At 37.3% G+C, this 26,251-nt stretch overlaps 2 protein-coding genes across 2 annotated transcripts in view; one reads left to right on the top strand and one right to left on the bottom strand.

The window, feature by feature from the left end:
• LOC149804460 (uncharacterized) overlaps positions 1-2,245 on the bottom strand; it is a 38,364-nt gene extending 36,119 nt beyond the window's left edge. Inside the window, exon 1 of the mRNA XM_089932971.1 lies at positions 2,107-2,245. Coding sequence (XP_089789097.1) covers positions 2,107-2,245 — 139 coding nt within the window. The remainder of the gene's footprint in view (positions 1-2,106) is intronic.
• Positions 2,246-8,884: 6,639 nt separating this feature from the next.
• Positions 8,885-26,251, top strand: part of LOC149804459 (uncharacterized) — a 39,741-nt gene continuing 22,374 nt past the window's right edge. Inside the window, exon 1 of the mRNA XM_089932692.1 lies at positions 8,885-9,360. Within this exon, the coding sequence (XP_089788818.1) occupies positions 9,326-9,360 (35 nt within the window). The 5' untranslated portion in view covers positions 8,885-9,325. The remainder of the gene's footprint in view (positions 9,361-26,251) is intronic.

Here is a 26,251-nt window from a genome sequence, read left to right as displayed (position 1 = left end):
TTAGGCTGTTCGACAGTTTCGGTTGCCTAAGTGGTTAGCGTTTTGATCTTGTCATTTAAATCTGCAATACTCTTCTCAAATAATATAGATTTTCAAGTTTCAAGACCCTTCAAAGATAGCAAAGGAAATATAACTGCTTTTGATTTGAAAGTAGAGAATAACACTTATAAGTATGTATTGCCCAAATGAAGATTCTTCAATATTTTTCGATGTAGTTGAATCAGTTATCAAAGAGTACAAAAATCCAACGACTGTCATCTATACGGAATGGAACTTAGTTCAAGTCTGTGTTATAGATGTATATAATTACAGTACAATACATAAACCGAAAACAAGTGACATAGTATTTTATCTGAAGGAATAAAAAAAGAATTGCATCTCCGTTATCCTTGGAGTGGGCTTCTAGCCCTATGATTAAAAAGTATACGTGGAATCAGAAAAATCCGTTTAAAAATCGCAGGTTAAGACTTTTTCTTAATAAAAAAAGAGATATTAAGTCTTTTTTATTTAAAATAAACACATATATTATAACTACAGGTTTGAATAATAATAATAATACCAATAATCAGTTATTCTTCGAAGTTCTTTTAATAAGAAATCCGCGCCCTGATATTGGAACATTTTTCTTGCAGAACAAAAGGAAAGAAAAAAGAAGAAACGGAATTATTAAGTGAAATTGAACATTCGGATAATGTATTAAAACAAATTTCAATATTGAGTTTTAACGTACTTGATAATCTGACTTGTAGAAATAAGAAAACAAAATGTGAAAGGGATGATTGTACGATCCAGAAAGTAATTGGTTAGGAAAACGACAAAGTATTTTTGCAACCTGGAAAATACATTATATGAACAGAACAATAAAACAAAGAGAAAAGATAAGTCAGAGCTCAATAAAACAAAATAATAATGTATGTCATTTAAAGCTAGATGATGTCATGGAGAGATTTGATGTTCCTAAATTGACAGGATGAATCAAAAGAATTAGAGGGTAAAATAACTCTTTCGGAAGCTTCAAAATGCCAAAGAACAAATGTAATGGTAAAAGTATTGGAAGTGATGGATTCACTACTGAATTTTATAAATTATTTTGGAAGGAGTTCAGACAGTTTTTGATAAATTCAATAAATCAAGATTAATAAAAGGAATTTTATCAGTAACACAGGGAATGGGAATTATCACATTATTTCCAAAGGAAAATAAATCTAGGGATTTTTAAAAAAATTGAAGACCTATTTACTTTCTTAAATATTTCCTATAAAATGGCCTCATCAGTTGTAGCTAGCAGAGAGAAAATATTAAAACGTGAAAGTATAAAAGTCTTTATGAAAGGTAGGTATATAGGGTAGGTAGTCAGACTGATATAATATTAATAATAATAATAATAATAAACTCCCTTTAACGATGATATGCTTATCATGTACGTTACACAAGAGAATAATATGAATGGTACAATTTTACAGGTTGATAAAAGCTTTTGCCTCTGACTCTTAGAAATCTATACAAGTTGGTTTTTTTACATTTGGTGAACAAATTAAATATTGCATGCTACATTCTAAAGATACATTTATAAAAAATTTATATTTAAAATCCAAGAAATTCAGATAAAGTTAGAACTTTCCTTCGAGCTTACCAATTTCATACATTTGTATAATTTGTATAATTTCTGCCTTTTAGAATATAATACCGATAATAAAATCTCGACTAAATTCATGATAGCCAAAGAGTATAAAATTCAATATTTGCGTTTAAATGCAACACTCGTTTTAAAGAAATTTATGTTACTAAATTTAAAATAGAATACTAATTTGGAATAGGTTACTAAAACATTATTCTTTATTACTTAAAGAATATTTTATTTCCAGATTGAATCTAAACATGAAGTTTGTATCGAATTCGTATTTTCCAATAATAAATACCATAAATACAAATGAATATAAATTCTTTTAAACAATGAAACATTCCATTACATTATAATATACAATGGAAAGAATTCACAGAAATGTGGCAAAAATATCGAGTCTAGACTATACTTTATCGTGAAAATATCAAACATTAAAAAGTCCCTATTCTTTTAAGATGTGTTCCAACACAGACGACGCTTACCTGTAAGGTAAGACAGAGTCTCCTGATTCTCGATGAATAAACTGATTTTGCGCAAGCTTTTTCTCAATTCATACGCAATTTTGAACGCAGCCTCACGGCCAAATAAGGACATTCGTCTAGGTACTTTGTGTTCATTCATTTCGAATCAGAACGAGGCTCCCGTCTTTTCTCACTGATGCTGTCTGTGTCTGTGTAAGTCATCAGACAGATAATTCTGATGCATCGGCTTATTCGTTTCAAGAAACGTTGAATCTTCGAGCTTACTTGTCCAAAAAGAATTCGCGTGTTCGGCAACTTATAACCGAGTCTGAAAATTGCTGACCTTTGGATAGAAGAGAAATGTATTTTAAAGTACAAAGGGTTTTGCACTTGCTCGTAAAAGCGCAATCTTTATTAAAATAGGATACAGTTGTAGTACAGAAATAAATAAAATTACTCTCAATATATTTTAGTGGAAAATTACTTTCAATATTATTTCATGAAAAATTACTTCTAATACATATTTAGAGAAAATTTCAATTTTAATACTTTTACAAAAAAAAATTCTGTCCTAATACTCTCTTTCTCATTTTTTGTTTTTATTAGTAGCATATATTATTTTAATGATTATTGAACTATGGATCGGAACACTAAGGATATTAAAGGCATAAATGAACATGAAAACAAACTGTGGCAATATACCGATGATACATCGTTTCTATGAGATGGATCAGCGAACTCTTTGTATGCCTCGATAGTAATGTTAGGCGTTTTTCAAACAATGACGTGATTAACTCATTAACCCTTGGAGGTTGTTGTCGTTTTCGCCTGAAATGCGAGTAGGAAACACATTTTGTGGGCTGTTTCTGAATACATCCTAATACATCAACTTCCAAGTGATTTTCCATCAGCCTAATTCCTAGTTGTGTTAGAAACATCGTTTTTCCTTGGCTGTTTCGCTCGCGCAGGAGCAGAAGGGTAAAAGCTGGAGCTCCATTTTATTAAAATTATTTTTTGTTTTTGCTTAATGATGGGTCTCATCATTTTCGTATCGAGATCACTCTTTATTCCAAATGCCCATCTTATCCTACTTTTTGCAGATGTTCTTCTGTTTGTCCTAGGGCTGAGACGAAAAAGTCCAAAATCCGGACACAAAATTGGATTCCGAATATGGGCGAATTTTGGGTGGAAAAATATCGGGTCAAAAAAATTAGGCTTTTCCCTCTGTATTTTGTAGTGCAAATAGAACATCCAGATTATTTGGTACCATTGTAAAGCTACATCTGTCTACCTTTCTATAATACCACCCACTATAGTGTATCATACATGACCTTGATGCTACAGAGCTCGGTAGTAGGCTACTACCTCCTGCCACGTAAACGCGGCGCAAGGGGTTAATGGGTTAAAAGTGAATATAACAAAACAAACGTTTTAAAAATGGGGGCATTTAAGAATTCAGACAGAGATTTGTACAAACTTAATATTTGATGGGTTTCTATCTTCACAAGGTATTGAGTTATCAGTGAATGAAGAAGAGACTGTGGAAATGAACTTTGATTTTAAAAATCAAAATGTACAAAACATTTTAGGGAATGGAATCGAAGAAAACTAACAATACATGGCAATTTTTTTGCCTTAAAAGCAATAGCTTTATCTAAATTTACACATTTATTGTTAATGTTACCAAATCCAAAAGGAATTAGAAAAACAGTTTATAAGTTTGTGGAATAACGGTCCTGAAACAAATAAGTAGAACAACACTTATTATTAAGCTAGAAGAAAGTGGATTGCACATGAAGTAGCATTATCAAATCTAAATGTCAAAATATAATAGGTTACTTTATCAATAAATATCGCGATTATCCAAAACTATTTTCAAAAATTGTTTTGGAAGGATGTACTTTTAGCATAGGCAGAATTTATGACAATCGAAAAAATCGAAACTTCTTTGAAATTTCACACTAGGGTGTCTGAAGATAAAAACATAATGATTGAAAACAGACCAATTTTGGATCGATCGTGTTTGTCGAAGGGGGCAAAATTTATATACTATTTCTTGGATGAGCATGGTTCGTGTGAAGAATTTGGTGAGTTATGTGATGTTTAACCCCATATTACATAATGTTACGGTATTATAAGTGCAATCAGGCTATATTTAAAAGGATTAAATTTGCTACATGAGAAAAACATTGCACACCGTATTTTCGAACAATGTTGAAGTTCTACTCAGGAATCAACAACGATGCAGAGAGATATATAACAGTTTTGCAAAGTTATTTTTCAGTGTCTCAAAGCTCAATAAACCTGTTTTCTTAAATAAATAAGTTATCAGAAAAGTGTGAAAACCAACAAGTTTAGTTAAAATTTGCAAATAATTTATTTTATCGTTATGAAAAGTGAAAATTTAAAAAGAACATACAGTACTCTGAAATAAATCACAAATAGTCCTGAACGTTCTAACACAGGTTCAAAAGTATAGAGTATTCCTAATGAATTGCAGTGGTGTTCCAAATGAATTCAAATATAGACTGTGCTGATGGACCAATAGCCTCAAAAGTGCTAATGTGACAATAGTCTTGATGTATCACAATGAGATAAACCAAAATGTCCTTGGATGAATTCACAATAATTGAAAAATAGCGAGACAGTAAAGGAAAAGCAGTACATTGCTATGTTGTAAATGAAGTATTTCGGGCACAATTAGCTAAGCAAATCCAGAATTAAATATCAAATTTCCAAAATAGAAATTGATGTAATTTACAAAAGGTATGTATATGTTTCCATCAAAAGTGCATTTAAAGGACAGCAACTGACTTCTTGACTTGGTTCCTTCAAAGTATAATCTAATATTTAAAAGTTGACGCTGCTTTGGTCTCTCACCTTTTCCACTATCCTTACAGGTTAAATATTTGCATACCCTGTTATGATTTACAAGGTACAAACAACTACATTCAACAAGTACGTGTATATGGTATTTTCTTAATTTTTTCATCAATCTTTACTACGGTGAAAAGATGCTTTGATCAAAATCAGTCACTTCTTTCAGAGCCTCAGTTTGATATAATTTACAAAGATAAAATTATATTGGTAGACGCACCACGAATATTTTTTTCTTCAATAGATGGTTACGTGATTACATAAAGGTCAAACGAATGTGTTTCAGCTAGTTGTTCTTTTTTTGTGGTTATATATATATATATATATATATATATATATATATATATATATATATATATATATATATATATATATACGCCTTTTTGGAGAGCAAAAAGGGGTTGTGTAAGCATGGAATTTTTTTCATGTTGGAATAAAATTTACACTTATTCAAACGTCTGAGAATTTGTCAGAGACCGGAGGTAAAGCACGACTCGTATATATTGTGATTCTTCCGGCTTTATGTTTCATTTCGATAAAATCTGTGACACAATTTGTTTTTTTTTTAAACCGATGCCGAGAACATGCTCGTTCATTTCTACAAAAAATACGCTGTTTCATGAAGACGTCACTGGTTCATTTTTTACTATTATGCACGAGAGAGCGAGAGAGAGAGGCATCCTACAATAGGATTGAAAATTTGTCGACACAATTAAAACATACATACATACATACATACATACATACATACATACATACACACATACATACATGCATACATACAAGAAAATTACTCTGATACAGATAAATCAATTCAAAGTTGTTTTACTATCTCTTTGTAAGCATCACACTGCATTTTGTACAATACCAACATTAGCAAATCGAAATTTCAGTATAAAGCTTCACAAAGGATATTGACATAATTTACCACAGCAGAGATTGCAGGAGTTTGTTGTCAGCAAAAGACTATGCAAGTGTCCGGAACTAACTCTTTCAATAGGTTCGACATTTTAACACTGAATCGCTGCTGGATGTTTTTTTTTATAACTGATAACTAAGTAATAGAGAGAAGCAAAACTATGTTTTGTAGAACTTAAGAAATAATTGAATTCTCTAAATTATAAAATAGAAAATTTAAGAGAAACTTGCAGTATTAAGAATAAAATCTAAAATAATCATTTAAAAGTTCTTAACAGGTTCAATAGAATCGAGCGTTCCGAATGAATTCCACGTCCTGAATATGCTGACTTACCAGTAGCCTTGAATGTAGTAAAATGCCAACAGTCTTGATGTATCACAGTGGCTTGACCAAAAATCCTTTGCATGAATTCACAACAATCCCAGAATAGTATTTTAGTCAAGATTGAATGAGCACTTTATAATTTCAATGAATAATCATAATAAATGGTTCCTCTAAATTTATATCTTAGCACAACATTAAATACATCTGCAGACTGATATTGAAACAAGAACACAAGAAAATAGGAATGAAATAATTAATCGTCCACCGCTTTGTCTTTATATACATCGTTACGGCTCAACATCGCAATATTTTCCTACTCGATCTATGTAGCAATACTTCCTATGTCATAATATCTCACCTAGCAACAGAACCAACCTGACTGAATCATCCAAACTTGTACACAGGTTTATTATTACAATAATTAACAAACTCGTAATCAATTATTTATAGATCATGTGCGATCTACAGTCATGCACCAAAATTAAAAGACTCAGTGTAGACATACATTACACACGAACAAAACCAATTTCATTGGAGGGTTAAAATTAGATCTCCGCAGACGTACTTTATGTTGACATCGTACGTAGAGAACTTGCAGGCATGTCTCAGTAGTCCTATGCTGATGACTATTTGGTCGGTCAATTCTGAAAGCCATTCGACCTATTCGGCATGTATTGCCCGCATGCACTCGACTCGTGAATTTATTCATTTCTGCAGTAAATATTCACTTCTCTAACGTTGTACACGTTTAGGAATAGACGTTGTTGAGCCAGACTATTGTAATGTTGCCTCTGATATAAGCACGTGGCAAACTGATCCCCGTATGACGCTCTCGAAGTTCTCATCGCTTTTCATGTATTTATCAGTATATGAAGCTCGACAGGATTGTCTCAGAGTGACGTTACGGAAAAGCAAAGTCAACATCAATGTACGCAGAGACGAAGTTCTGTATAAAAAAAAAAAAAAAAAAAAAAAAAAAACGACACACGAGTATAGACCTCAAGTGGATTGTTTAGCGAGAATTGGCAACAAGTCTCTCGTAGGTAACACCATAGCAAAATGAATGGTTGTAAGCTGATGACCGTACCCCTTTTTAAATGAACAGTGGAATTATATAAAACACTGCTACAATCTTGCTATAATTGTCTTGTGCAGTTCCTCATTATAGATCGCCAATACTGAAAAAGAATCAACAACAACAACAACTTAGTTTCACTTAACATCTCATTCGTTTTCTCCATGTGAGAACTTCTCTATTTTGATGCAGCATAGATCTTCAATTAATATTTTCCCTAAGATGTGGCAAAGAAAATTATATGGGATAAAGTATCTAAATATATGATGGCTACGAATAGAGTTCTATTTATGTTTTGAAACAGTGTGTGTGTGTGTGCGTGTGTGCGTGTGTGTGTGTGATTTGGATTTTTAAAGTAGCTTTAACAATTTTTTCAGTCATATCGCTATGATGTCTGCAGTATGACATATAGTGATGGGGCATCAGGCCGCAGACATATAGCATGATGTCCCACCCAGTCACATTATCCTGACACCAGGCCGACCAGTCCTAACACTAACCTCTTAATGCTGAGCGCCAAGCGAGGCAGCTGTTAGTACCAATTTTGTAAGTCTTTGGTATGACTCGGCCGGGGATCGAACCCACGACCTCCCGCATCCAAGGCGGACTCTCTAACCACTAGGCCACCGAAGCGTTGAGAAACAATCTGAGTGTTCTATTAAATTCCAAGACTTAATTACCCGTGTTTTTTATATTCATAAAAGATAGAATTCAACACGTCAGATTTGCCTTCGAAATCTTTTTTGTATTAGCTCAGTTTCTGATAAAAATCAGAATAGTTTCAACAGTATCGACACTTAACTCTCAGTATAATGCAATGTCTTGAAATGTCGTGTAAATTTCAGTATAATGCAATGTCTTGAAATGTCGTGTAACTCTCAGTATAATGCAATGTCTTGAAATGTCGTGTAAATTCGACCCCGGTTAAGAAGTGAATACCAAAAACCGAGTGCATTTTTTCATCCGAAAGAATACATTATATTATCGACTTTTTGCATAATTCCGATAAAGCAAAGCATTGTTCCCACTGAGGCAATAACAAATATGCGCATGCCAACCTCTTGAATGAGCTGTAGTAATCATTGTTTAGTTCTTATAATAGATGAGTTTAAATCAATGTTAAAAACTAAATTACATAACCATTTTAGTTTCAAAAGCATTTCGTATATTCGGGATGGTCTCTAAGTATTGTACTAACAACACAGTGCAAGAATTCACACTGGCAGGGTCATACAGTCGAAAGTAAACAAAGACATCCACTACATGTTCCCCGACCAGGATTTTAACCGTATAATTCTCTATAAAAAATCGAATAATATGTAGGAATTAGCTTATTCCTCAATTTAAAAGGCTAAATTCTCTCTCCTAGAAATTCAAGTAGGATACCCTAGCAGTATTTTCAAGGATTTATTAGCCATTCGAAAGATAAGTCAACCAAAGACAATCGGTCTATATAGTGCGTGACGTTGAGAAACCATTTTAAATGAAAGGGATCCTAGATTGGATTAGTCAATAATTAAAAGCACAACATCTAAGAGCGACTCATTTAAGAGGTCCTTCGGGTGCAAAACGGTTAACAAATTGCCTCCTGCTGTGTACAATAATCTTGTTTAATCTTTAATAAGCGCATGCGACGATTTGAATCCTTAATTATGGTGCATGTACTGCAGCCTCTTCTGTCAGTGAACAATTTCAGGTGCTTTGGAGTATTATGCCTGGGACTTTGCGGGTTTGATGTCTGAAAATACCCAGATTAATCTGTGAATAAATCCTGAATTCCTCACGCACTTAACAGAAATATCGGTAGAAATGATCATCGACATCTGCAAGGATATATTGATGACTTGATGAACACATTGAAATACAAGGGGTGCTGGTGACGGAGTATTATACAAGACAAAGCGTATTGCAAAGAGTTGCTGCAGAATTATAGATTTCATGGAGAAGTAAATCCGATTAGCCCTGAAGGTAATGATATCAACCCTTCTTCTAAACGCAGATTACCCCAGAAGACCACTGGCGGAAGTAATCCTTTTGTGCAAATAATGTCTATTCGCTCGCTGATATATACCTTATTCAGGTAAGTATTGTTTTGTAAGATTTTAAGGTGAGTGCGAAAATTCCATACATCAGAGGTTTAGCTCTATTCTTGTTTAGATCGGAAGAGTCCCAAACTGCATGGTGTAATTTTTACCTTTTAGACACTTTCAAGCAATTATATTGATATATTCGCTAGCATTTGATTGTTGTAATATTTTCTTTTTAATTTTGGATTTTTTGCTGGAGGGGAAACAGTTTTAGAGGGATGTTTTAGTGGTGTTTTTTTTTGTTGTTGTTGTAATTAATTTGTTTATTTACATTGTTAGACAACATACTGAAGAACAATAAGAGGTTGTACAATTTAACATTTTTTGTTGTTTTGTTGTTAATGTCTTTACTTTTCTGCAGCTATTTAAGTACATATAATATATACAAGAAATTTAGTAAGTCTTGAGTATTTTTATATTTCCGAAGTGAACCCCATTTTCTTGGTATGTATGTATTAATATATGTATGCATGTATATCGGTAGGTATTTAGGTAGGTAGGTTGGTAGATAGGTAGGCTGGCAGGTAGGCAGGTTGGTAGGTAGGTAGGTATCTGGCAACCATTAATAACATAGCAAACCCCTCATGATGAAATTTATCATTAAGCGTTAGGAGGCAATATGTAACGGGTGTAACAGATCTTACAACAGAAATGAAAGGCTTCATGACAGGGACAGAAGCATCAATGATGATGGTGGCAGATGAAAAATAAACCTCACACTGCATACATATCCCATCTTCCCATATAAGCATGTAGACCAGCGTATCTATCATTCAGACTTGAAGTATCAGTAAGGGAGCCACTTACCATCCCCTAATACAATTCACGTGTTGCTATACATCAAAGTAATATAAGCTATTATCAGCATTGTAATTTTATTACTTTATTGTCGTGAGTTTTAGTGTCTTTTGGTTATAGTTTTGAATTGTTTAATACATAGAAAAGAATACATAGTAAATATATGTTCCACAAACTGCAGAAGATACCACACAATATTTAATACCCCCAGTGCGCACATCATTATATATATATATATATATATATATATATATATATATATATATATATATATATATATATACATCGAGCAACACATCGTTGTATAATATTCATACAGAGTAACACATCATTAGATAATATACATACAGAGTAACAAATAATTAGATGATATTAATACAAAGTAATACATCATTCCATAATATTCATATAAAATAGCACAGTATTACATAATATTCATACAGAGTAACACATCATTACATAATATTCAAACCGAGTAATACATCATTACATAATATTTATATCAAATAACCCATTAAATACATAATATTCATACAGAGTAACACATCATTGCATAATATTCGAACCGAGTAACACATCATTACATAATATTCATACAGAGTAACATCATTGCATAATATTCATACAGAGTAACGCATCATTACATAATATTCAAACCGAGTAACACATCATTATATAATATTCATACAGATTAACACATCATTACATAATATTCATACAGAGTAACACATCATTACATAATATTCATACAGAGTAACACATCATTACATAATATTCATACAGATTAACACATCATTACATAATATTCATACAGATTAACACATCATTACATAATATTCATACAGAGTAACACATCATTACATAATATTCATACAGATTAACACATCATTACATAATATTCATACAGATTAACACATCATTACATAATATTCATACAGATTAACACATCATTACATAATATTCATACAGAGTAACACATCATTACATAATATTCATACCGAGTAATACATCATTATATAATATTCGTACAGATTAACACATCATTACATAATATTCGAACCGAGTAACACATCATTACATAATATTCATACAGAGTAACATCATTGCATAATATTCATACAGAGTAACGCATCATTACATAATATTCAAACCGAGTAACACATCATTATATAATATTCATACAGATTAACACATCATTACATAATATTCGAACCGAGTAACACATCATTACATAATATTCATACAGAGTAACATCATTGCATAATATTCATACAGAGTAAAGCATCATTACATAATATTCAAACCTAGTAACACATCATTATATAATATTCATACAGATTAATACATCATTACATAATATTCATACCAAGTAATACATCATTATATAATATTCATACAGATTAACACATCATTACATAATATTCGAACCGAGTAACACATCATTACATAATATTCATACAGAGTAACATCATTACATAATATTCATACAGAGTAACACATCATTACATACTATTCATACCGAGTAATACATCATTATATAATATTCATAATACAGATTAACACATCATTACATAATATTCATACAGAGTAACACATCATTACATAATATTCACACAGAGTTACACACTATTACATAGTATTCATATCAATTATCCATCATTATATAATATTTTTGCTAAGTAACACATCTTTACATAATTTTCATACAAAGTAACATTAATCCAGAATATACTTTACAGGTAACTATTCCAGGACTATGTCCAAATATCGTGATTGAACCTTGAAGTTTATTTATGTCGTTGGATATGAAGGTGAAAATAATAACGCTTTGGTAAACAATTTGGGTATCAAAGACTTCATCACATCCAAATTAAGCGATGATCTTTCTCTAGTTTAACGACTACATAATTCTCGCGACATACAAAGACCTGTGTTTACCTGTTTCGGCAACAATATGTGTTTGGGTCATGCTGGCAATGATAGGTATGTTAGATATACCGGTAATGATATGTATTTTGGATATGCGCGAAATGATATGTATTTTGGATATGCTAGTAATGATTTCTGTCCTGGATATTTTAAATTTGAATTGCGTTCTTTTTTCTTTCTTTCTGGACCTCCATACGTTCTCTTTCAATTATCATTATCTCGCATCTTTTATGTGGGCTTTTCGCCGTCGCGAACGTTTTCTTTCTATATGCATTTCTCGCAGATCTATCATATATTTGTTGACTTATGTCTTCATCTTCGTCTTTGAACTCCGTTGGTTGCACATTTTCTTGCCTTAATATTCTTCATCGCTTTGTATTTGTGCTCTGACAATTTTTCTGGAATATTGAAACATTTCAGTCCATTTCTAAATGATGTAGTCATTTTTAAGCGCGATTATTCATATTCGTGTGTGTGTGTGTCTGTGTGTGTGTGTGTGTGTGTGTGTGTGTGTGTGTGTGTGTGGATTTGAGTTTTAACATAGCTTTAATGATTTTTCAGTCATCGTTACGATGGTTACCGTGTGGCATTTTATAGTGATGTCTAGCACTGGGGCATCAGGCATGTAGCATCTTGTCCCTCCTAGTCACATCATCCTGACACCAGTCCGACCAGTCCTAACACTAACCTCTTAATGCTAAGCGCTCTTGAATATGGCCTTGGAAGTTACTGAAGCGAAATTGTTTACGAATTAGATAGGAAAATTACCTTTATCCTGGTCATATTATTGTGACTTAGGTTTTGATATAAATTTGTTTTCAACAAAATCAGTCATTCCTATTTTAATATCAGTCTGGTGGAATCACTTTTAGTTGTGTTCAGATAATTTGAGAGGAATCATTATTTAAATTATTTATTGGAATTACAAAGAATGTATTAACTTTGGATTAAAGCATTTATGTGGGATTATTTAAGACTCATTAAAAGACATTTTGGATTATATCGTTGTGGTTCATCAAGACTATTGATACATCGTCATATTCAAGACTAATGGTACATCAGTACATTCTAGATGTGAATTAACTGGAAACACCACTTGAATTCATTCGGAACAATCTTTACTTTTGGACTCGTGAAAGAACATTTAGGATTATTTGGGATTTAATTCACAGTATTTTTAGTTCCTTTTAAATTTGTTACTTTTATTCCAGGGAAATAAGTTATTATTAATTGTTGAATTTTACCAGATTTGTTGATTTCGTTTCTTTCTGTTATTAGTTTAAGTAGTATATGGGGCCACACTAGCGACAATGGGAATTAGCATTACAGAACCCCTTGGGCCACTCTAGCGACAAGGGAAATTTAACATGGAGAAAAACCCTGGGTCACTCTAGCGACAAGGGGAATTGAACATGGAAATTGAACATGGGAATGTCACCTGGGGATCAGTGGGAATTAAACATTGGTAACGTCATAGGTTTATAGGGTCTAAACCTTTTATAGGGTGAAATGTATTTGTAGGGACAAAGGGTTGATAGGGACAAACATAGACATACAGAAACAAACAAATACACATTGAAACACACAGAAAAGAGGACAGAAATATTCTAAAGAAAGACTCACAGATAGAATAGAGACTCGATAAAGAAAAGTCTGTTGTATGGGTTCAAAACATTTATTCAAGTACATATATACATGGGCTCTCTGGCCTGTGCTTTGGTCTAAGCACTATCCATTAAATACATGAACATTTGAACATAACAGAAACATATTTACGAGTTGTTTAGTTATTGACTCTAGTAAACTAATGTTTAAAATTAACGTTCACTCCTTTCTAAAATCACTTCATATGCAACGAATTTACATTAAATGTTCGTTTATAAGAACAAGTTAAAACAAAACAAGTAACAAACAATCAAATAAGAGAAAGTTCGTGTTTGTCTCTCTATCCGTTACACACGTTGTTTAAAATCTGGTCAGCTACCACTTGTGTCCCAGCATAGATGTTTCCGATCTCGTATTCCCTGTCAGTCGTAAATCTGCTGTTACGTCCATCGTGCTAGGTACACTTATCGGTAAGCAGATCAAGAGCAGTGATCGTCTTCTTCCCATGGAGTTACAACATATGCCATATGAATAGTCACTTTTCCATCGGTGATGTCAAATTTTTCTCTCACCGACCGCGCGTCTTCAATAGCCCTCAAAAGTTTGGAAGAAGTTATTTCTGCAGGTGTGCTAAATCCGAGACATACAGGCGAGTTCAAACTGTCGTGATACATAGATAGGCTCAAGCGACCTTCATCTTTGACTTGGCAATGACATTTGAGTTCCTCTAACAGTGAGTCAAGTAGATCCGTAATGAAACCTGATACTTCCTCGGCTGGAACGTCAGACGCGAAGTCTTTAAATTTCACCGTGTAGGTGTAAGTTGTCGTTCTAAATTTTCTCGAGGTCGCTGTCTGGGTTATTTGGATGCTAAAATACTCCTTTAGGTCTATTGAATCCTTTCCCTTCTTGAACGCACTTTGCTGTGACGGTATGGTGGTGAAAGAGGTCAATGATGTTTGTTCCTTCTCTTTTTTCTTCTGCGTAGAGTTATTCATCTTTCTCGTCGCTTGTCCTCGCAATGAAGTGTCGTTCTTGGAAGTCGTCCCTTGTTATACTGGGTGATATCAGCATGTCCACAAGGTAAAGTTTTGTGGTCTGGAAATTTCACTGGTTGCACGTAGTTTGTCATGGCATTAGTACATAACAACTAAGATGTGGTATTGCATTGGTGATGTGATCGTGAGGCATAGAATCACACCCGAGTTTCTCGTTGGACTTGAGTCTTACGCTCTATACTTGCTGTTTGAAAGGATTCATTTTTGTCGATTGGTCTTGGTAGTGACAATGAACTATTGGTCTTGGACGTTGTCCCTTTTTATATGCTGACCAATATCGATGTGACCGTACGGCAACGTAAAGTGATTGGGAAGTCTCACTCGCTTCTGGTACACGATTTGATAGATTTTTTCCAGGGGTCGACTGACGATGTGGTGAGTGGGTAAACGTACAATCTTGTTCGGTTGGTGAGTGGTCACTTTAAAGTTTCCATCCTCTCCCGATTGCAAGGCTTCTTTCAATACCCCAAAGTTGACCACTCGACTGGTACGATAATTCAGAGTCAGTCCTTTCACTTTGCACTCTGTGTGCACTTCTCCTTGTTTGTCCCGGTACTGGTAGCCGTAATTTTTAGGACCGCCACTCGCGAAACTTAGAATCTTGTCGTCGGGGTGTTCGTCTGTCCAGGCTCCTAAACGGTTTTCTTCGATGTTAGGGTGTTGCTGACCCGGTCGATCGATGTAGATGCAACTGTCCGTGTCAAAGTACAGGACGCGTTCCCCTAACAGTTCTAAAGCTTCGTACAATTTTAAGCGAGCATGAGCTGTCACGTAAGCCGCAATGATGACATTTCCAAAAGGGTCGTCTTGTACAAAGTCCAGATCTTCTTCGTAATTGACCAAGATCAAATTCTCTCGAACGACGTCCACGTGTTTCATGTATTTGGTTTTGTCGTGAATCATCTGGAAGTAGCGGGAAGGTTCTGTCAAATATTCCGTCTTGGATAAACACGGTCGTTGTGCCATTTTACCCCACAAGCAATTTAACATCACTTTGGCAAACGATCGCCTGCCTTCGTTTTTCTCGATGTGGTCTAAAGAGATGCCTTCTTGTTCATAGTATTTCTCTTTGAATTGTATTTGGTCTTCGGGAGTGTGACACCAGGAAGGATAGCCGCTGGCTTCTTGTTTCAGTTTCAAAAAGGCATCCACGTAGTCAGCGAAAATGCCTTTCTGCGTGGGGTCACCCTTGTGGTATTGTTGTGTCTTGGGAAAGTGGCAAATTTCGTACACTTCTAACAGTTGGTATCCCATGTCCAGAGCTTTGAACAATTCTACGCTGACCCAGGTTCCCGTCAAGGCACGTTCTTCCTGGGTGTGCTGACAAGGTTGGTCTTGGTTGCACGTTTCGGCACAAGTACGGCACAATGGAAACATCAGTTTGCCTTGACAATGGTGAGGTAAGACGGGATGGTATAGGTTCGTGGGAGGCAAAACTTTACACTTGATCAAGCCTTCGTATTGTCGAATGTTTTTCAGGTCGATGTGTTCCGTTAACAATTGCGGGTGCCCTACAGGAAAGCGACAATATTTGCACACGTAGGGATACAGCGAACACACGTCCAAGTATTTGATTTCTTCTCCTTTCTCTTCGTCGGCTTGGTACAGCAAACAGGTGGCATTGGTCCTTCCTCCGTACAAACTATCCCTCGGGTTCAGCGGGTCCATGAACTGGTAACTTTCCACGAGGCGTTTAAACTCGGGATCGGTTTTCATACGGTGATCGTACTCGTGTTCCCACATTTCCACCACTTGGTATCCTTCCTGTTCCAACTTTAGGCGCCGCTGACAAGTGTCCTGGTACAAGTCTTCCATGGTTCGTTGTAAAAACTGATTTTTAGTGCTACGATCAGGGTAACAGACGGGACATCCGTGAAATAAGCAACCGTTAAACTCGTACACGATCTTTGGGTTTTCTAAGTCCCAGCCATCTACCGAATACGTTCCGATGGTCTTTTCACCCCCTCCGTTGCGGGCATGCTGAATCCATTTGTTTTCCTTGTCGCACAAGTAATGTAACCAACGTAGGGCTTTGACCGAGTATTGACGTTTGACAAAGTTGGTCGTTTGAGGGCTGATGACAGCCACGGTGTTTTCAGGCATGAATCGTTGTCGATACACTAAGGAACACGCTTTGGCAATGGTGCAAGCTTCTTTCAAAGGATCGACCCCTCCGTGTTCCATGAACAGTTCTCGAAATTTTCCACAGCAACGCCGTAAAATGTCCACGTCGGAACGACAATACTTTAGCATTTCTTCCTGAAAGTCGAAAGGGTATGAGGCGTGAGCCTGGTACCAAGCGTAGAAAGCTTCTCGTTGTTCGGTACGCATGTTGTCGGGGTCGTAATAGTGAGCCTCAGGTAAATGGGGTAGAACGGTGTGTTGATTGGCTTCCGTATTGAAAAAGTGTGGAAAGTACCCTTTAGCCATTTCTGTCATTCCAAACGTTTTAGGCATTCGACTCAAAGGCATGGCCAAATAGCTCATCGAATCTTTAAACTGTACTTGTCTCACTTGCATGAAAATGATTTTGGCTCCGTTCAAAGTCACTTTAGGACGTTTGGTGCCATGTTCCGTATAGTATCTGAGAAGAAACTGTCCATCGTATCCGGAGAAATTGTGAGCCATCACCGTGGCATGACGATGACAATCTCCGTAACGTTCGATGTCCTCTTGGCTCCACGTCTTGTCGATGGGGTCTAAGACCCATCGAGCGAAATCGGCTAGCGTGTTCGGTCCCCGAAAGATTTTTTCACGTCCTCCAGGAATCTTGCTGCAGTGAGGGCAATGACTGAAGATAGGTTTTTGAATGCACTTCTCGCACGCTCGATGAGCCACGCAGAAATTAGGAATGTGAATGCCAGTCTCTTGCATGCATTCGAAATCGAAAAAGATGAAATTGCTTTTCTTCTTGTGACCATCCTCTTTCTCTGGTTGGGGTTGGTATTTTTGCACGTAGCATTGGTGTTTCAAGTCCACGATGTGATGACAAATGTGACATTTTTTTTTCCTGAACATACGTGTGCCTTGGTACTATTGGTACGTATGCCTTGTCCACACGTAGGGCACAATCTCAGGAGTTGACAAGCACATTTCTGCTGTGAACCTTGCGTCTTCAGATGTTGTTGGTAACAGGCAGGGCTGACAAACGTGCGCAGACAAGCAGGACAATGCAATGGTTTTTGCCCTTCGCTCAGACAGGGTGGAGAGGCCAAACATCCTCGGCATTTCGATCCACAATGTTTGTGTTGCTCTCGATTATTATAACCACGGTCACATTTCTCACAGTAATATCTGTATCCCAGGAATCCGGGGATGGCGGTAATGGTATCGAAATGTTCATCGTGATAATAGACATGAATGTATTTTCCGTCCTTAAAGTCTTGGCCTCGAAACAACAGAGGTCCGCGCACTTCTTGAGGGTGCACTTTCAAAGTGTATCGTGGAGCTAGGGCATCTTGCAATTTTCGCATCTCAGGAATGCCACAGGGTGTGTCTTTGGACAGTCCGGCTTGTTGTAACAGGAGTTCTGCTTCATTTCGTTGTTTGGCTCGATCGGATCGTTGAATAGTTTTCCAGGTTCTTTTCCATTCTACCGTGTCGTTCTTGTTGGCATAGGTTCGTCCCACCACGATGGCACGGGCTAAACACATCTGGTCTTGAGGGTTGTTAATTCGGACGAGACTTGTTTTGGTGTTGCGAAGGTCGTCCACCAATAAGACCTTTTTGCGTCCAGTCCCTTGAGGAGGAGAGACGTGGGCCATTTTCAGTGTGGCTTTACCATCGGTGATGTCAAACTGATCATTAGATTGTTGTACGTGTTGAATCTTGTCCATGACTTTGGAAGGGGTTAGTTCTGCGGGTCTGCTAAACTCGATCCAAACAGGGGATTTCAAGCTGTCGTGATCTATGGATAGTGTCAAGAAATCGTCTTCTTTGGGTTGACATTGTCGCTTTAGTGTGGTGAGCAAAGAATCCCACATCTCGGTGATAAACCCTTCTGCTTTCTCCAATGGTACGTCGGACTTGAAATCTTTAAACTTCACCGTGTAGGTGTAAGTCGTGGTTCTAAATTTTCTAGAGGGTCGCTTTTCCGTCTCTCGAATGTGATAGTACTTTTCAGGGTTAACTGGTGGACTTTGGTTTGGAGTGGGCTCTCTATGTCTGGTCTCAGACGTGGAAGGTGTTGGTTCAGGTTTGCTCATGTCTTCGTTTTGAGCGAACACTTCTTTTCGTGTGTGAGGCGATACGTCACTTCGCTGCCTCTTACGTTCTTCTTCTCTCTCACTGAAATCGTGCGATCGTTTCATCTCGATTGCTGATTGAGAAATCATTTAACCAAGTTCATTCTCTCCATATATACCCTCTCTACCTCTTGTTGTCACAATGATTTGGTATATTTCACAAGGGCAAGTGAAAGCCAAGCATATAGGAGCCCAACGACAGCGGTGCGTCTTAAACACCTCATGCATCTTGATGACCCTTCGATTCAAACCCTACCACGAAAGAAAGAAGTTGCAAGAAAAAAACCCAGACAGTTGGTGTCTTCAAGAGAGCTAGAGACGCCGGCACTGTGTCGCTGGGACACGTACGTACTCCAGAAAACTACGCCACTCGACAACGTTGTCTCCTTCTCTCAGTCACTTCTACTTTGTCGCTGAATACATTCTACCAACCCTGTTTTAACACACGTTTCTTCATCTGATATTTTTAAAAAATATACTAAACGCATTTTTAAAAGAACTACCCTTTTTCGACAGCAGTGACGGCGTCTCCTCCTGCTGTTACCACTGTTGCTGCACAAAGATGATCTTTCCTTAAGATCAAAATATGAGACAGAGCAAGTAAGTTGTGAAGTTGAGCGGAGGTGTCTAAACAACAACTGTCAAGCCCCTATGTTCCATTTCTGTTTGTGATAATAACTTGTGATACTTCACATTTTCTAAAGTGGAAATCTTTACAAACCGTACAAAAGTTATATGACTTTGGCTTCTGACAGTTGTACAGACTCTTCACTTTATAAGTGTCACGAGAAAATAGTGTATCCAAGTTTTACCATTTTCCAAAACACCCATACACTTGCAACGTGATCAGAATCTGTACTTCTTTATTTGTGGATATCCAACAGACCCGTCCCAGCATATATAGCTGGTTAAGAACTGTAGGAATATCACCTCATTTTTTTCAGAAATATCAAAGCTTTTATGTGTATATTCCCTGTTCCACCCTTTATTAGTGCTTAGGTATATTCCCTAAAAAACACAAACAATTTGGAACAAAATTAAATTTTGAATTAAGGTTTCTCTCTGTTTATACATTTTTTTTCAAGTTGTTGGTACATGGCATATGACATCCAAATACTTTCTCAAACTGAGAGGCATTTCTACACATGTCAATGCCTTTGTTAAATTCGGTTTTGTTGGTTAGTCATCGTTAATCTTTAATTCTATTTTTATGATGTATTTCTTTTTTGCTAGAAGATTTAATTTATTTATGTTGTTTAGTCTGTTGCTGCAAAAAAGAAAATGCATGTATCTATAGCAAAGTGTTTAAGTTTGTTCAGTTTTTTATTTCAAGCTCTACAAAAGGTACTAAGTTTGTCTTGCAAGGGGATTGAAACTTTAAGTTACGCGGACGTGAAGGAAAACATACCTTTGTTACTACAATTTGCTGTCTTTGTGTTCGTTCTAATCATGCTTGCCTTATATCTTTTTGTTTTAGGATCATATTTCTTCTGATGTAAATACATACATCAATGGATAGACAGCTTGGGTTATCATCCTTGAGGTTCACTGTACTTTTAGTTTCTTTACTTCATACAAACCCCAAAATCACTAGCTTGAAGGGAAAAAAATAACAAAAAACTGACACCTGGTACTGTAACACATCTGTCTCTGTTGATGTGAGTGTGCTTGACAAAATGTTTGAGTAAGATTAAAAATGTTTGTCAGTTTTATTCTGCAGCTGGTCGCTACACTACTTGCTCTGAATTTACAACCAAACATTGTGTTACGCATTGTAAGTGACTTCATTGGGCCAACCGATATTTTACACTTCTGTCTCTATTCATGTGAGTGTGCTTGTCAAAATGTTTGAGTAAGATTAAAAATGTTTGTCAGTTTCAAAACGCGAACCAGTACTGTGGCCGTTTAGTATTTGATCTGGCAAGAAGAAATGGTACAATACGCAACAAAGGGTTTGTACGTTTACACTCTCCAATCTGTCTGCACTGCAATGGTAACAACGCTCTTGCGTTGGCATTATTTCGCCACACTACCTAAGAAAAAAACAATGCATCACTCATCATAAACGATTTCATTGGCTATACTTATTTTCTTACCGCTTTCGCTTCGAATTGACTTCAGTACCGTTTCGCACAGTGACAAGATCGGACGTGTTTTTTTTTTTTGTTTTTTTTTATTCTGCGGCTGGTCGCTACTCTACTTGCCCTGAATTTACAACCAAACAATGAGTTGCACATTGTAAGTGACTTCATTGGTCAGTCGATATTTTCCACCGCCTTAGCTTCAAATTGGTTTCACTTGTTATTCGCACCGCGAGATGATCAGACGCGTTTTTCTGTACCTGACCATTAGTCACTTCACAAACAATAAAACTAACACACAAATGATCACGCCATGGGCGACTCATGGAAATTATGTTAGTCATGTTACGAAATATATCACGACTTGTTTGGATGTACTTTTCTGTGGTCACTCTTTAATCACATGCGTCTTCAGTTCACTCTTGTGATATTTTTTAAAGGGTGTATTTTTTCTATGGATGTGATTGTTATGTTCTATATGTTCTTTTATGTTTTCAGTGATTTTACTTTATATCTGTATTTTAATTTAGATGTATAGACTATGTAGTCTGAAATAAAGAATTCTTATCTTATCTTATGTAAGTGGAATGAGTGTTTCTTTGAAACTTTCATAAGGAAAATATACCGTAAAAAAACAAACGTACGTGTCGTGATATTTTTAAAGTAGGAATACATGCTTTCTCTGTCTCTCTCTCTCTCTCTCTCTCTCTCTCTCTCTCTGTGGTTTTGATTTATACCCTAATGAAATATGTTCCCGTTTGAAGATACCTCTCCAAAATTGTGATCAGTGGTCACCATAATTACGCGAACTGTTCCGTTTGTCATCTTATTTTTTGCAAAAGTTTACACTCTAAAAAATTGTAGAACGATTTTTTTTCTTCCATCAGTAAATCTTTGGATAAAATAAAAGCTTGAGTTTGCACAATTCTGGTATCTTAACTTTATCCTATTTTGGAATTGCAACATGTCACGGAATTTTTTTTCTTCTAACATTAGATTTACAGTTTTTCAGAAAAAAAGACAATCACACGGCTTTTTCAAGAATGAAGCAAGCGACATTGCCCTGTATAACCCTGCCTATGGTTAACTCTGAATTCTAAAGTCAAAACATGGGTTCAGGAAAAAATGTAACAATGTTCGTCCTATCCTCCTAAGAGGAACAAAAAAAATGAGGTGATATTCCTACAGTTCTTAACCAGCTATATATGCTGGGACGGGTCTGTTGGATATCCACAAATAAAGAAGTACAGATTCTGATCACGTTGCAAGTGTATGGGTGTTTTGGAAAATGGTAAAACTTGGATACACTATTTTCTCGTGACACTTATAAAGTGAAGAGTCTGTACAACTGTCAGAAGCCAAAGTCATATAACTTTTGTACGGTTTGTAAAGATTTCCACTTTAGAAAATGTGAAGTATCACAAGTTATTATCACAAACAGAAATGGAACATAGGGGCTTGACAGTTGTTGTTTAGACACCTCCGCTCAACTTCACAACTTACTTGCTCTGTCTCATATTTTGATCTTAAGGAAAGATCATCTTTGTGCAGCAACAGTGGTAACAGCAGGAGGAGACGCCGTCACTGCTGTCGAAAAAGGGTAGTTCTTTTAAAAATGCGTTTAGTATATTTTTTAAAAATATCAGATGAAGAAACGTGTGTTAAAACAGGGTTGGTAGAATGTATTCAGCGACAAAGTAGAAGTGACTGAGAGAAGGAGACAACGTTGTCGAGTGGCGTAGTTTTCTGGAGTACGTACGTGTCCCAGCGACACAGTGCCGGCGTCTCTAGCTCTCTTGAAGACACCAACTGTCTGGGTTTTTTTCTTGCAACTTCTTTCTTTCGTGGTAGGGTTTGAATCGAAGGGTCATCAAGATGCATGAGGTGTTTAAGACGCACCGCTGTCGTTGGGCTCCTATATGCTTGGCTTTCACTTGCCCTTGTGAAATATACCAAATCATTGTGACAACAAGAGGTAGAGAGGGTATATATGGAGAGAATGAACTTGGTTAAATGATTTCTCAATCAGCAATCGAGATGAAACGATCGCACGATTTCAGTGAGAGAGAAGAAGAACGTAAGAGGCAGCGAAGTGACGTATCGCCTCACACACGAAAAGAAGTGTCCGCTCAAAACGAAGACATGAGCAAACCTGAACCAACACCTTCCACGTCTGAGACCAGACATAGAGAGCCCACTCCAAACCAAAGTCCACCAGTTAACCCTGAAAAGTACTATCACATTCGAGAGACGGAAAAGCGACCCTCTAGAAAATTTAGAACCACGACTTACACCTACACGGTGAAGTTTAAAGATTTCAAGTCCGACGTACCATTGGAGAAAGCAGAAGGGTTTATCACCGAGATGTGGGATTCTTTGCTCACCACACTAAAGCGACAATGTCAACCCAAAGAAGACGATTTCTTGACACTATCCATAGATCACGACAGCTTGAAATCCCCTGTTTGGATCGAGTTTAGCAGACCCGCAGAACTAACCCCTTCCAAAGTCATGGACAAGATTCAACACGTACAACAATCTAATGATCAGTTTGACATCACCGATGGTAAAGCCACACTGAAAATGGCCCACGTCTCTCCTCCTCAAGGGACTGGACGCAAAAAGGTCTTATTGGTGGACGACCTTCGCAACACCAAAACAAGTCTCGTCCGAATTAACAACCCTCAAGACCAGATGTGTTTAGCCCGTGCCATCGTGGTGGGACGAACCTATGCCAACAAGAACGACACGGTAGAATGGAAAAGAACCTGGAAAACTATTCAACGATCCGATCGAGCCAAACAACGAAATGAAGCAGAACTCCTGTTACAACAAGCCGGACTGTCCAAAGACACACCCTGTGGCATTCCTGAGATGCGAAAATTGCAAGATGCCCTAGCTCCACGATACACCTTGAAAGTGCACCCTCAAGAAGTGCGCGGACCTCTGTTGTTTCGAGGCCAAGACTTTAAGGACGGAAAATACATTCATGTCTATTATCACGATGAACATTTCGATACCATTACCGCCATCCCCGGATTCCTGGGATACAGATATTACTGTGAGAAATGTGACCGTGGTTATAATAATCGAGAGCAACACAAACATTGTGGATCGAAATGCCGAGGATGTTTGGCCTCTCCACCCTGTCTGAGCGAAGGGCAAAAACCATTGCATTGTCCTGCTTGTCTGCGCACGTTTGTCAGCCCTGCCTGTTACCAACAACATCTGAAGACGCAAGGTTCACAGCAGAAATGTGCTTGTCAACTCCTGAGATTGTGCCCTACGTGTGGACAAGGCATACGTACCAATAGTACCAAGGCACACGTATGTTCAGGGAAAAAAAATGTCACATTTGTCATCACATCGTGGACTTGAAACACCAATGCTACGTGCAAAAATACCAACCCCAACCAGAGAAAGAGGATGGTCACAAGAAGAAAAGCAATTTCATCTTTTTCGATTTCGAATGCATGCAAGAGACTGGCATTCACATTCCTAATTTCTGCGTGGCTCATCGAGCGTGCGAGAAGTGCATTCAAAAACCTATCTTCAGTCATTGCCCTCACTGCAGCAAGATTCCTGGAGGACGTGAAAAAATCTTTCGGGGACCGAACACGCTAGCCGATTTCGCTCGATGGGTCTTAGACCCCATCGACAAGACGTGGAGCCAAGAGGACATCGAACGTTACGGAGATTGTCATCGTCATGCCACGGTGATGGCTCACAATTTCTCCGGATACGATGGACAGTTTCTTCTCAGATACTATACGGAACATGGCACCAAACGTCCTAAAGTGACTTTGAACGGAGCCAAAATCATTTTCATGCAAGTGAGACAAGTACAGTTTAAAGATTCGATGAGCTATTTGGCCATGCCTTTGAGTCGAATGCCTAAAACGTTTGGAATGACAGAAATGGCTAAAGGGTACTTTCCACACTTTTTCAATACGGAAGCCAATCAACACACCGTTCTACCCCATTTACCTGAGGCTCACTATTACGACCCCGACAACATGCGTACCGAACAACGAGAAGCTTTCTACGCTTGGTACCAGGCTCACGCCTCATACCCTTTCGACTTTCAGGAAGAAATGCTAAAGTATTGTCGTTCCGACGTGGACATTTTACGGCGTTGCTGTGGAAAATTTCGAGAACTGTTCATGGAACACGGAGGGGTCGATCCTTTGAAAGAAGCTTGCACCATTGCCAAAGCGTGTTTCTTAGTGTATCGACAACGATTCATGCCTGAAAACACCGTGGCTGTCATCAGCCCTCAAACGACCAACTTTGTCAAACGTCAATACTCGGTCAAAGCCCTACGTTGGTTACATTACTTGTGCGACAAGGAAAACAAATGGATTCAGCATGCCCGCAACGGAGGGGGTGAAAAGACCATCGGAACGTATTCGGTAGATGGCTGGGACTTAGAAAACCCAAAGATCGTGTACGAGTTTAACGGTTGCTTATTTCACGGATGTCCCGTCTGTTACCCTGATCGTAGCACTAAAAATCAGTTTTTACAACGAACCATGGAAGACTTGTACCAGGACACTTGTCAGCGGCGCCTAAAGTTGGAACAGGAAGGATACCAAGTGGTGGAAATGTGGGAACACGAGTACGATCACCGTATGAAAACCGATCCCGAGTTTAAACGCCTCGTGGAAAGTTACCAGTTCATGGACCCGCTGAACCCGAGGGATAGTTTGTACGGAGGAAGGACCAATGCCACCTGTTTGCTGTACCAAGCCGACGAAGAGAAAGGAGAAGAAATCAAATACTTGGACGTGTGTTCGCTGTATCCCTACGTGTGCAAATATTGTCGCTTTCCTGTAGGGCACCCGCAATTGTTAACGGAACACATCGACCTGAAAAACATTCGACAATACGAAGGCTTGATCAAGTGTAAAGTTTTGCCTCCCACGAACCTATACCATCCCGTCTTACCTCACCATTGTCAAGGCAAACTGATGTTTCCATTGTGCCGTACTTGTGCCGAAACGTGCAACCAAGACCAACCTTGTCAGCACACCCAGGAAGAACGTGCCTTGACGGGAACCTGGGTCAGCGTAGAATTGTTCAAAGCTCTGGACATGGGATACCAACTGTTAGAAGTGTACGAAATTTGCCACTTTCCCAAGACACAACAATACCACAAGGGTGACCCCA

This window comes from Sinohyriopsis cumingii, chromosome 2 (assembly GCF_028554795.1).
Source record: "Sinohyriopsis cumingii isolate HCF-2022 chromosome 2, ASM2855479v2, whole genome shotgun sequence".
Lineage (NCBI taxonomy): Eukaryota > Metazoa > Mollusca > Bivalvia > Unionida > Unionidae > Sinohyriopsis > Sinohyriopsis cumingii.
Note: the sequence above shows the minus strand (reverse complement) of the source record. Positions and strands in the feature narration are given on the sequence as shown.